The sequence below is a fragment of the Branchiostoma lanceolatum genome, chromosome 5, assembly GCF_035083965.1.
Source record: "Branchiostoma lanceolatum isolate klBraLanc5 chromosome 5, klBraLanc5.hap2, whole genome shotgun sequence".
Taxonomy (NCBI): Eukaryota; Metazoa; Chordata; class Leptocardii; order Amphioxiformes; family Branchiostomatidae; genus Branchiostoma; species Branchiostoma lanceolatum.
In genome coordinates, this window is record NC_089726.1 from 2,877,187 (window position 1) to 2,890,341 (window position 13,155).

Here is a 13,155-nt window from a genome sequence, read left to right on the forward strand (position 1 = left end):
ATGGTTCTCGGGAAATACGAATTTTTGAACACGTCAATCCTTGGCTGATAACTCTGGTACTTAAAAGCATGACTATTTCTGGTCCTCTTCTGAGCTGGCATTAGATACTTATCAGTCGGTACGTCCACAAGTTTATTAGTCATCTTGTACATCATGCAAAGTCTGGACATTGTTCTCCTGTCCTCAAGTGACATCCATTGCAGGTCTGTTTTCATTTTTGTTACACTGGCGCCCCTTTCATAGTTGTTGGTGCAGAATCTGGCAGCTTGGTTCTGCACCCTCTCCAGTTTATCTATATCCTATGTTGGCTGATTACCTCCCTAAATACCTCATATTCCCGCGATTTGTTTCCGGATATTCTCAGACACTAGATGCGTCGATGAAGGTTAGACATTTAGGTAAATATGATATGCCAAGAGCAATTACTCTAGCAACTGATATGATGTCGGAAACGGTCAGACGTTTCAGGTAGCATCTACTACCTTTCGTCGGTGACAGTGAGTAATTTCTCGATCAGGAGACCTTAACTATGAATTGACATGCCAATAAGGTCAAGAGAATTTTAGATAGTCCACAAGGAAAAAGGTTTAGAGAAACTTAAGACCAGGTTGACTTTGAGATATTTTCCGACCTGGCATGTTGTTGGCAACCCTGTTGAGTCGTGACATTTTCCATCACTCTGGCCTTGACAGTGAAGACTGTCTGACTCTTTCCTTTCACCCGACTAATTAGTCGGTACAACTGCACGTTTCAGGAGATGAGTTGTCTAAAGATGCCCGCCTGCCCAGTCCCTGGAGAAAGCGGTTTCCGTATTTCCTATCAGGCAGCTCGCGTGGCCTCGAACAAACAATTTCAATTACGAAAATGAGCCTTGGCTGCAGACAGTGAGACATGACCTCCATTCTGATTGAAGATTGGCAACTAGGGCCCGGTTATCAGCGGCATCCCTTCAGTAACAGGCGTTCTGCATGCAGTACTGATCAGCATCTCAGAAGCCTAAGACAACTTGCGGCTTGGCTTTTTTATTTTATTCCTTATCTCCTTTTCTTGTATACTTGCAGTTACCCTTCTGGCATGAATTTGCAATAAAGTAAAATGGTGGTGTTCGGTCTGTAGCTGACGCTCATGTACTTGAATTGATCCGTTGCTGTCCAATTTGCAATGTCTCCCGTAGCTTCAAGATTTCTTATTCTCGAGTCACCATCCAAGTTTCAACCCATGACTGTAAGTTTGCACTGCACAAATATTTTGGGGATTATGGCTTGTGTTTGATGGGATACTTGTTCTTGTCGTTGTACCGGACAACTCCCCTTTAGTTGGGGGAAAACGTTCATGGGTAGTAGTGCTTTTATCGGTGTTTCCTCAGGTGGTCTGCGACCTCCCCTTTGAACTTTTCTACCTCTAGTTCCTGTATTACTGAGTATGGCAATGAGTTCCAATCTCTGGCCGTTCGTGGAAAATAGGAGAATCTGTAGCAGTCCTTGTGGAAGGGGATTGGTTTAAACGAGTTTGGATGGTTATTGCGAGATTTAGCGAGGGTTAAGCTGCAAGTATGTATCCACCGGCAGGGCCAGGAGGCCCTGTCTCTAAACGTTGTTTCACGATACAACGAGCTTCTCAATGGCAACATTCGTTCAAGGCGATTATCAAAACCAAGGCTTCACAACGAGCCTGCGCTCAATATTTCTACTGGTCATAGTTTCCAATCTAAAAGTCTAGAGTGCTTCACCAATTACCCAAAGGACGATGTGAAAAATCTAAGGATATCTGAATATTTTTGGCACGCAACAAGTGCCTAAATCCCGAAAGAGCAAAGGCGGCTGCCTAATAGATAAGAGGCATGGTTAGTAGACACATAAAAAGAGCGCAAATCTATGTTAGGCCATTCTAATATGATTATATAGATGACATCCGCGCAAGCATTCAATTTTGTCCGTTTCCAAAAAGGAAAGAGTTGGCGGTCATTATATGAATCGTAAAAAAAAAACACAGCTGGAATATGGGAGATTCCATGTTGTAAATAACCAAACAAATATTTCAGAAAACGGATACTCATGTCATAGAATGCCGCAGTCAGTCTGTTAGATTTTATGATTTAGGCAATTTTTGTGTTTGCCAACCTTTTTTTTTTCTATTCGCACGCTCGCTTTAGTTTTGGGGTGCCCGTAGAATGTCATCCATATAATGTAATAAACATGGTCTAATGTATTTACAAAAAGCTTCACCACTTTTACACGATTGAGCCTTTGGCTTTCCGGCTCCCCGTGTTAAGCGTCTCCGAAGTTTCCTCCTTGTAATCCCACCAAGGTTGGTAAGAGCACTCTGACTGGTATCGCCATTAGACACCTAATCCATGGGTAATCTATACTTTATGTGGAGGGCCGAGATCCTGATTGCGAGGAGCATTGGACTGTGTCCAAATTGTTGGCTTACTACCATCACCAGCATCCCGTACATGGCAGGGGTATGTTCGGGTGGCAGAAAACTGGCGATGGGAACTTTCACCAGATCGATCTAAATTGGACACTCTGACTTCCGCGACTCCTCACTCTTGCAAGTATATGCGTTTGTCTGTGTGTGTCTGACAGCGGGGGGAGGGTGTGTGTATGTGGCTCCGGAAATAAAATGAAATAATTTTGCTGTCCTCAAAGCTTATATTTTTTTTACAAAATATGTATTTTCTTTCGAAGAGGATGTTACAACGTAAATGCCGGGTAGTTATCTTAACAATCCAAGCTCTAGTTATCTGAAAACTCATGATTTACAAACTTCCCTACATAAGCAGAGGGACTGCCTAATGTTGTATCGGACGTCATGGTAAGCTCAAAAGATCTTTATGTTTCAGAGAGATAAAAAGAAAAGTCGCAATTTTCTCCTTTCGTAATTATCAACATGGAGATGAGACACGACGAGAGATTTTTATTCAAACACCAGGCTGGCAATGATAGCGACTCTATACCGCAACTGGTACTTGCCATTCACATTTCCATTTAGAAACATTAAAATAAGAGCGTGGATTTAGCTCCCTGCTTCCAAAATGCCGTTTTAAAGCCGATATTGTACAGACGTGATGGGACTACAGCTGAAACATCCATAATAGATACGTATAAAACCACCACCATGCAGGTAACGGCGTGCTCGTTTAGGTGCGATAACAACGTTTTGTTCAGGAAAACAGCATCGAAATTGTTTAGTATAGTTCAAAGCTATGGGCTCCCTCTGCTATATTCCACATCTTGTTATATAATTAGCGGTTAAGGCTATGTAGGCATCATTTTGAAAATCAAATATTGCTTTCAAAGTATTTGGGGGATCGGTTGACGTAATATTATTATGATTCTCTATTTTTCACAAATAAGACATACTGGATCATATGGATTTTGAGGAAGCTGAAGTTTGAGAACTGTAATAAAACTTTGTTCGCCGTAGAAAAATCTTTGTTGTTATGCAAGGTAACACTGAACCCACGGCACGCTGGCGGCGTCGCTGCGGCCGATGGAATTGACAAAGCACTCAATGAATTTCATCGACAAAAACGAATCTTTTTATTCATACTTGTAGGTTTTGAATGATAGTCCAATTATAAAGTCAAGGGCAACACAAATCAAGTTTAGGACGCAGCAACGCCGCCAGCGTGCCGCAGGTCCAGTTAGAGGGGGGGCTTAAGCAATTGGATCGATTTTGGAAGCGGTCGAACCTTTCAAGCAGCATCCACTACCTTTCATCAGTGACAAAACACGTTTCTATTTCACCAGGTTTTATAGAAAAACCATGACTTTGTATGCAAATTAGGTGAAGACAGATTTTAGATACTAGGAAACAGAAAGAAGACAAAGTTAAAGAGTCAAATAGCCAATTAGCTCGAAAGGTAGTGGGTGCTACCTGAAACGTCTGACCGTTTGTAAAATAATATCTATTTGCTTTAGCAACTGTTATTTGACGAAATATCTTACTACCTGGATGTCTAACCTTCATTCATATAAGATATCAGATTATATCTGACTTCCTATAAGAGACTCTTGAAGTAACGGAAATGAACGAACGGACACGGACAATGAACCAGCTTTCGCCCTACTACATGTGTATATGGTGTATGCTGTAGCAATTGTATATTGTTGTACCATAAATATGTAACAATATATGTTGATAGTGTTATTTTGTCTCAAATGACTGTGTATCTGTGCTATATCCCTCATGACCTCAATGAAAAATGGCCTGCGTGCCGATTTGAGCTTATCATGAATAAAAAAGGTTTAAACAAAATATGAATACTTTTGAAGAAGGTTTGAGAACTGTTATAAATTGTTGTTGTGATGTTTCCTGTACAGGTAACTACTGGCGACTGGTCTTCAGCTTCCAACTGTACCGTCAGATCTTCTACTTCATCCTCCAGACGTACCTTCCCATGATCCTCCTGGTCATTTTGTCCTGGGTTTCCTTCTGGGTGAACCACGAGTCTGTGCCTGCGAGAGTCACACTAGGTACGCTCTGACTTTTGCGTAGGTCACTTTTCCAAAGCGGGGCCCGGTTGGGCAGCTTGCGGGAACGAAAAGTATGATATAAAATACAACAAAGGACACAAAACGTAAGAAATTTACTCCTAATTAGAAACTGTGTATTTTCTTAATATGCATATTTCATTTTTCGTTTTCGCAAACATCCCGACCGGGCCCCGGCTAGGAAATGTGACCCTAACATTTGTTACCCATGGTTACACCTCAATTTTAATGGGTCAGTTGTCTCACTTGGACCGTGCTGCCACATAAAAATTTGACAGAGTGATCAAAAGCCAGAAGTTTAAAAATTCGGTTTGCTGGGGATCCTATGATCGTTTTGGTTGTTATTCTAGCCCTGTAGGTTATGTTTTTGAGGAGCCAATGTTGTTTTTTCGACACCGCACCCCTTCACGTAAAGCGTTCGTTGCAGACTGCCTAAGCGGTAACCAAGTTCTTTATCGTTCTGTTAAAGAACTTTGCCTTTCCAAATATGATGATATATGCCTGGATCTCCTCTAGTATTGGTGTTCACAGAGGTTTTTTGGTGGAAGGCATGATGTTTAGCACGTTTTTTGTGATAATACTGTAAGTCAACTGGGGTAGGTTGAAAACCCTTTTCAAAGCTAGAATACTGACAGTACGAAATCGTACACCACGTAATTAAGTAGGACCTGCGTGCCGCGATGACAGACCTACTAACAAGGTATAGAGTGACAGGCGGGCGTGCCCAAGGGTGTGCGCGGACGGATTGCTGAAACTCCTATGGAATTCTGGGAATTCTTGCAAATCGGGCGTAAAGTATACTATTAAGCTCGCTCCTAAAGCTTCGCTAAAAAAGTCGCAGCGATGTCGCATAGCGATCTCCGTGTTGTGGAATGGGGTCCTAGCTTTCCAACCGCTCTGCCAGAGGCCCTCCAACCCCACTCATCCAATTCATCGTATGTAAAGTTCGCTGTCTAAATTCATACCTCTTTATTGCAAAGCAATAAAAGTTTACTGTGTCAGTCTGCATCTGGAAACAGCCTGCAGCAAAGAAGACGTGTAATTAATTGCAGTTTCAAGAGAATTGTCCTTCGTAATCATGACATGGCCTACTTTTTATTGTGGGCATCTTTAAATCGTTGGATAAGAGGCTATATATACTATGACTATTAGGAGGCATTATAAAGATGCCAGGTTGGTTTCAAAAATGACATACATGCCAGGTAATACTGAGATCTTTTCCTTTCTATGGTTGCTCAGTGCTCATGTTTGGTTGTCAAAGCGGCCCTTTTATTCTTTTTGAAAGGAATGTGAATGGCAATGTAAGGATCATTTTCAGATCTGTTGGCCGTCGAATACGTCAAAGTGGCTTCTTTGTGTCAAGCTGGTAGCTAGATCCATTCAGCAGCTTGCACAAATGGGTGCTATCTGCTTTTGTCAATTAGCTGCCTTTTGTGCCATTGCAGCTGAGCAGCTCTTTCCTTGTGATTATTTTGTTCAACGACCGTTTTTCCAAAATGAACATAATTTAGGGTATTTCAATACAATCATGTTTTTCAGGAATCACCACGGTGCTGACGATGACGACATTGACGTCTGCTGCACGATCGTCTCTGCCGAAGATCTCGTACATCAAGGCCATCGACGTGTACATGGTCATGTGTTTCCTCTTCGTCTTCGCCGCGCTGCTGGAGTACGCAGCCGTCAACTTCCAGTCCAACCAGCGGGCTAGAAGAGAGCGCAAGAAGCTCAGGAAACAAGCAAAGGAGGACAAAGACAAAGAGGTCGGTTCCTTATTAATGTCTATGTGTACGACTCTGTACAATCTAGCAGACGGGGCTGTCGTTAGTCCAATAATCTAGATATTTAAAAACATGTGCATGCCGAACCAATAAATAAGTGGATGAAATAAATAAATGTTGTTTGCTTGCCAAATAGTTTGTGTGGTTTCACACAGTTTTGCGATGCCAAACTTCATGTTAGTCAACAAAACCTTGCAAGGAAAAGTCTAATGCGGCTTCGAAGTAGTTATCAAATTGTAGATTCATGTACTGTAAGAATTATCGTTCTTGCTTTTAGATGTATATATGCGTGTATGGGCCGTTGAGCATGAAGCAAACACTAGATAGATATAATGTCACAGAATCGACAAACAACTTGAAGATAAACATTGCTTTTGGTGTGAAACAATTATATTTCATTATCGACAAGCTCTGCATTTGCATACACACTGTTTATTAAAATCTGTTCATCGTTGAGACATGTGTCACCCAAATGGTGCAAGCTAGAAACATAATTTTCTAGATAACATAAGACAGTTGCCCAGACTATTATTGCTCTTCGTTGGAGCTATGTGACTTGCATGTGTCGTGCAGGGAGGAGGAAAGGGAGGATCTGCGGCCGCCATTTTGTTGAGTAGATTACGAGCCGCAAACGCAGTCAGCCGCGACGGCAACGCCGGGACAGCCAACGACTCTGTTCGGAACTCTCCGTCCACCAACGCCTGCACGAAAAGGGTCAGCATCGCCACGACGTCGTCTTCTCAAAACGACGAGAACTGCAAAGAAGGGCCGAGCGTCGGCATTGAACTGAGAGCCGGTGTCGGGGAGCGAAGGAGGCCGACGTTTGCCGAAGTTGCCCAGAAGGTTGCCCGCAGACGAACTCTACACTTTAAGGTTCCAGAGATCACGGATGTTAACGACATCGACAGGTGGTCCCGATTCATGTTCCCGTTGGCCTTCGTGATCTTCAACATCATTTACTGGATCGGGTATGGAATCGGTTGAAAAAGGAAGAGGACATAATCAAATCTACAGACATGGCGGTACGGCAATGCAAAAATCAGTGGATGTGTGATTGAAGAATGATACATAAGTGCCAAGCAGAAATATGCTGCTTAAGTTTCAAATCCCAGAACCGTTAGAAGGAGACAGCCCCGGGGGACGTTCACGACGGATTTGATTTTCCTAACAGAAGGTGAGAGAGTGCCGTACACATCCCAAGCAAATGTACATATCAAGAAAAAAATGGAAAATACTACTTATAGTATCTTTAATCTCTTCTGCATCAAATTATCGAGTTGATAATAACTATTACGATATTCTGCACTGGTGAATCCATACGCTAGCTTGAAAGAACGGTAACAGACATGTGCTGTGTAAATTTGCATTTTATTGTGAAATAGATATACCAGGATAGACCACGATTTCACACCTATTGGATTTGAACATCATCACAATATCAACGATGTACTAGAATCCAGAACGCCAATGTCTGAAACAATTGCCTTAGGTACAAGTCGATATACCTTACGTCCCCGATAATGTACTTGAATCCAGAGTACCTGCCCAAAAAGTCCAGATAAACCCTATGTAATTTGCCTTTGGATTTCCGCCTTCGTTTTGATGGATTCATGGGTTTTAGTCGACGGATCTGTTTTGAGAGATCATCGTTCACCAGAGGCGTCACTTATACTGGATGCACAGACAACTAGTGGACGTTTATAGAGATATTCAAGTCTTACATTGATACAAGTCGCGATGGACATTCTATATTACCGATTTATCGGATAATTCACGAGATTCGCCACCGTATCCTACATGACAACATTCCATATTCTGTACATGAGTGCCCCCATCACAAAGAGGACATATCGTATTCATAAAGACACACCACGCCACTCCGACCGTGAGGCGCATCCACTGCTGCACGTTTGTATGCATATTGGAGACTCTCATCAACAAATGAGCAGATCTTACGGTTTATTCCCAGCGGAAACAAGGATCAAAACTCTCCGGACGAAGCCTCGAATGACTTCAATATTGCAAATAAAAGTTTGCTTCATGTGCAAAAAGAGCGCCACCTGCCAGCTTGGGCTCGCATCACAGAAAGCTACAGGTAGAGGCCGTGTAGCTGATGGCACTCACACGTACCAGCGAAGGAAGCATTCTCAGGTGTAGGATTTGTACTGTAGTGAGTTGCCGAGACTAAAGACTTGACCTGTTTTGCTTATCTAAGAGTAGACATTGCTGTATTGAATGCTTTATTCACATGTGTTGGAATGCCTGTGGTCGAACGTCGATCGGTTTGCTCAATAGAGTTGTGTGTTCAGTTTGGTAGTGATTTGATATGTAAAACTGCCCGATCGTGACTTTGATTGGAGATAGAATCAATATGATATGTACTATAGTGTTTGGACTTTCGACCACACGTTGGTATCATATAAGCATAGCCGTTTGTTTTGCTTTGTAACATTGTACATTTACACTACATTATCACACGTCTGCTATTGTTACATTTCAAATAAAAGGTGTTTTGCACTTTGACTTCCATGAGCTTATGGACATCCAATAAATTTTGTGAATATCTTCAAAATTGCCACGTTCAACTCTGATATTTATTTGGATGATACCTTATATAAATATCACACATTTAGCTGCATTAAACGTCTCCATTGCATATTGTAAGATATTTACAACTGTGTATATCATACCACTATTAAATACCCATTGATATCTAATTTTCCGTCTGCTCGAAGAAAACCACAGCGTTGCGTCACTTGCATCACCGACGATAGACTAGACCAACAAGGGATTGCAGACCTCCATTAAATATACATAGATAGAGTTTTCATCTCAAGTTTAGGATTACTGCCATGCAGCTTAAAGGATATAACCTTCTTGGCAGCTGATCGAAAGCAGCTTACTAGTATTACGTCAACTAGATCTACAGAGATATAATAATAAAACCTTTTATTTGCAAATTCATGCTCGTAGGCTAAATATTAGAAATAGTAACAATGGTAACAAGTGTTTATTCTATGCATCTAACTCAAATTTGTACATACAGCATTACTGGGGAGTTCGACTTATTTGGAGGTAGTGGCTGATAAAAGTTCCACGAATAATCGTCGTCGTCCTGCTGAAAATACCATTTTCCCCACCCCAGTAGGACAGCGACCGAGCGATTTGACAAAGCACTCACGAGTGTCATAGATTAAAATCAAATCTGTTTACGCTTTGTGTGTTTTGATGTATTTTCAGTCATACTTTTACATTTTGCATGATATTCCAATTCTAAATTCAGGGATTACGCAAATCCAGCTCAAGTCGCAGTGAAATCGCCTCCTTGTGTTATAAAGGCCTTACATGATGTTTTCGCCGTGCCAGTGCATGGAGGATGTATGGTAATTATCGTGACTATAGAATAAATCTTTCTGGCACCTCCTAAAGGTTGAACAAAATGAACAAAACACCTTATTAAGATATGCGATCAGGCAGGCAAACCGATCACCCGTGAAAGGATTTGATGATAAAGAATCGGCTCATCTGAGGACCGCACAGTTAGTTGGTCTTGATATTTACGCACGTTCGGACGTATAAGTCGTTCGGACGGCAGACTGAACAGATCTAATCAATATGTAATTGGAGCAAATCCCTCACTAGATTTCCTACCTAGGATGAAATCTGACCTGTCCCGATTCCCGGCAATCTACAGCCGCTATACATCTCACAAGTGTAGAGTTTCCTGAAATGATCAAAGACGCCACGAATCTCAAAGGGCTGCGGTTACTGTGATCTATTTGGGGCGTACTTTGGGAGAACTATGGCATATTAAAACGGGCGTCAAGTTACACAATTCCGATATTCACCACAACGCATCGAGCCTTGCTTAACTCCGTGCCTAAGGTAACTTTTCACCGTCGATGATATTTAGGAGTTGGAATAGATTTGTTCCGATCATGCCCCGCGCTTTTCAGAAACACCTAAAAGGAGAATACATCGCTTTCTGCTTCACCTCTGCCATGCTAAGGATTTGCACATCATAATATCGGCACCCAGGTAATACCATTGATACGGGTGCTGCTTCTGAGAATACCGTTTGAAGAGCAGATATCAACTGACAGTATCTGGCATTAACGTAATACCGAATTCCAAGCCATCATATGCAGACATATCTCCCGTGGCCTTCGATTTAGCGCAGCCAAAAGACACAACCACAGAATGCTCATGTCACCTTTGACCTGCTGAAAATGCCTCTGCGGGCCGGGATCTTCGGTGATGAATGGGAACCTCACAGCCAATATGCGGGGAAGCGGCGGAGAAGTGTCTCCCCGCCAAGATCACTCTTCAGCTCGCCTTATCTGAGCCGATACAGGCACGCAGAGCAGTGGGCTAAAACGCCCCGCAGAGCCGTGCTAAGTCCCCGTGGAATTCATGTATCTCAACGATGGCCCGGAGACGAGATACTTGACGTGAAGGAAATCCTCCGGAGATCCAATTCTAACTATTTGTCCGAAAATAAACCCGCCGTCGCAGTCTGCGGATAACCCGCGCCTAGGAATCGGAGGCGTCTGAGAGGAGGACGGGAAAATAATCACAGGGATTAGCGGTACGGAGTTTACAGGGGAAATAAATATACGACCATGACTTTCCCTGACATTTTGTTGTATGTTATTTCCTGGATGTGCCGTGCCTTCGGCAGGGGCTCGTCAGCAAACGTAACTAGCAGGTCTGACAATGACATGCAGTGATGCAGAGGGTGGGCGTAAGAAGGAAGTCTGAAAAGGCTTTAGGGTATTTTCCTCAACAAGATAGGGTTTGGTATACAGGAGTGTTATTATCGTCCAGCAATTTCTCTTTTTATGCCTGGATGGGTCCACAGAACATGACAAAGGGGAAGGAACAGCTGAAATAGCATCATATTATTTCTAATGCGTCTGATAATGATTAATCAGTAAATCAAGTACTGAAAACGCCTTGCATCGATTTGTTTTAATCTCAAAATGTGTATTTCCAAGATATCTAGGATGACATCTCTCCAATACCAAAACTTTTAGTTTGGTGGCAATATTTGTCAAACGTCCACTAAGCGAGATGCCTATCTGCCTACAACATTCATGAAAAGTATCTAGTATAAAGAAATAGATTAGGTCGATACACAGAATACGAGATCGTCCATCATTGTTAGAATTAACTCTCCTCTCCAAGGCCGACTACAATAGCGAGGTTCCGGATCAATACCGGATTCTATAGATTTATTTGTTATATCCTGATAACAGACGACGTGATAAATATTCATGCTGACACCATCTTTATAGAAATCTGGCTTCATTTTGGAATCAATATATCACGTGATGATTGATGCAACACAGGATCCGCTGAAATGTGATATCTACTGTTTTACCTGCCTGTGTTTATCATCCGTGACAGGCAATTTCTTTGGTAAACGGTTTAATACCAACACACAACGTCAGAAGCAACAAGACTTGGACAACAATGAGTAGAGTCCTAGTACAATGCTTACCTTTCTTCCAACACTAAGGTATTCTCGGATAAACTTTTCAAAGACCACTGTCGCCTTCTTTAGGATCAATAATGACCAATCACTTTCGAACGTAAACTCGCGAGTTACGGACATGTGACTTTATTGACACGTATATTTCCGGATACGTGACGTCAGCAATTGGTCAAACGTGCCAGGAACCTTATAACGCCCACTGTCTCTGTTATAATTACTATGATTACTACCAACACAGATGAGCTTCCATGATGAATATAGTTCCCTTAGCGTTCCAGGTGTATTACACAGAAAAATGGTTATACCGTCTATAAAGAAACAGGTAAGTCAAATTAGAGACTGGTAAAACGGATCATCTACTCATCATCAGGAGACAAAGATCTGTTGGAAATACGGACAGTGTGCATCTAACAATACTAGTCAACTCCCAGTATTATCTGTTTCTAACACTATCGATTGATAGATAGATAGAGGTTTATCCTAAAATGGAAAAATAGCGACACCTTCTTCATCACAGGAAAACTGCAGACGCAAAATCTCCACCGACTGTGCAGCTAACCATGCAATCTGCTGACCAATCCCTAGCTGTCGCTTTTGGTATTGTAATCTAAGGGAGAAGACTATACATATTATGTTATGAGCGTCCACCGAATGTGCATGCGTTGTGATGCAGTCACCTGGAGTACTTGCAAAGAGTGAAGCCCGGCTGATTGATTAATTGATCAACACTATGATTGATTGTTCAACGCTGAATCATCTATTTACGTTTAACTTTTATAAAGCCAATCTGATTTTTAACACTAACAAATTTCAGTCTAATTCTGCCAGTTTTAAATATACTAAAGATTCACAATTCCCAATTCCATGTATATTTGACCTGAACATTCAATTTCATTTGATAACATCGTGACGTTAGCTCACAAAAAAGATCCGTTTTCTACTAAGTTTTCACTGGCTATATGATATGACAGATATACTTTGATACAAAAGCACTTCACTGTAGGTAGTACAGTAGTAATTGTGTTCTGATGAAAAAATAGACATATTGTATGAAACTATTCTGCCCAATGACATATTGCTTTCGACTCTCTGAATTCTGTGGCTTAAAGCTCATCTTACGTTGATGAAAGTTAGACATCCTAGTAATAACATACGCCAAAAATAGTTACTCAAGCAACTTCAAAATCTTATCCAGTTGCTAATTTAAAAGGTCATCTTGTTTGGCGCCATTGTATCTTATGCTAGGGTCACATTTCCTAACTGGGGCCCGGCCGGGCTGCTTGCGGAAACGAAAAATCTAAGTGTTTGTCCATAAATTTGAACAAGCTATGCTCTTAAATAATTTTAGGTACGTTTTGTACCTAAAAATGAGGATGCC

The 13,155-nt window shown here is 41.7% G+C and overlaps 1 protein-coding gene across 1 annotated transcript in view; it reads left to right on the top strand.

The window, feature by feature from the left end:
• LOC136434414 (gamma-aminobutyric acid receptor subunit beta-3-like) overlaps nucleotides 1–8,812 on the top strand; it is a 64,011-nt gene extending 55,199 nt beyond the window's left edge. The window contains exons 6-8 of the mRNA XM_066427202.1: nucleotides 4,329–4,481; nucleotides 6,039–6,262; nucleotides 6,854–8,812. Of these exons, the coding sequence (XP_066283299.1) occupies nucleotides 4,329–4,481; nucleotides 6,039–6,262; nucleotides 6,854–7,264 (788 nt within the window). The 3' untranslated portion in view covers nucleotides 7,265–8,812. The remainder of the gene's footprint in view (nucleotides 1–4,328; nucleotides 4,482–6,038; nucleotides 6,263–6,853) is intronic.
• Nucleotides 8,813–13,155: the final 4,343 nt, after the last annotated feature.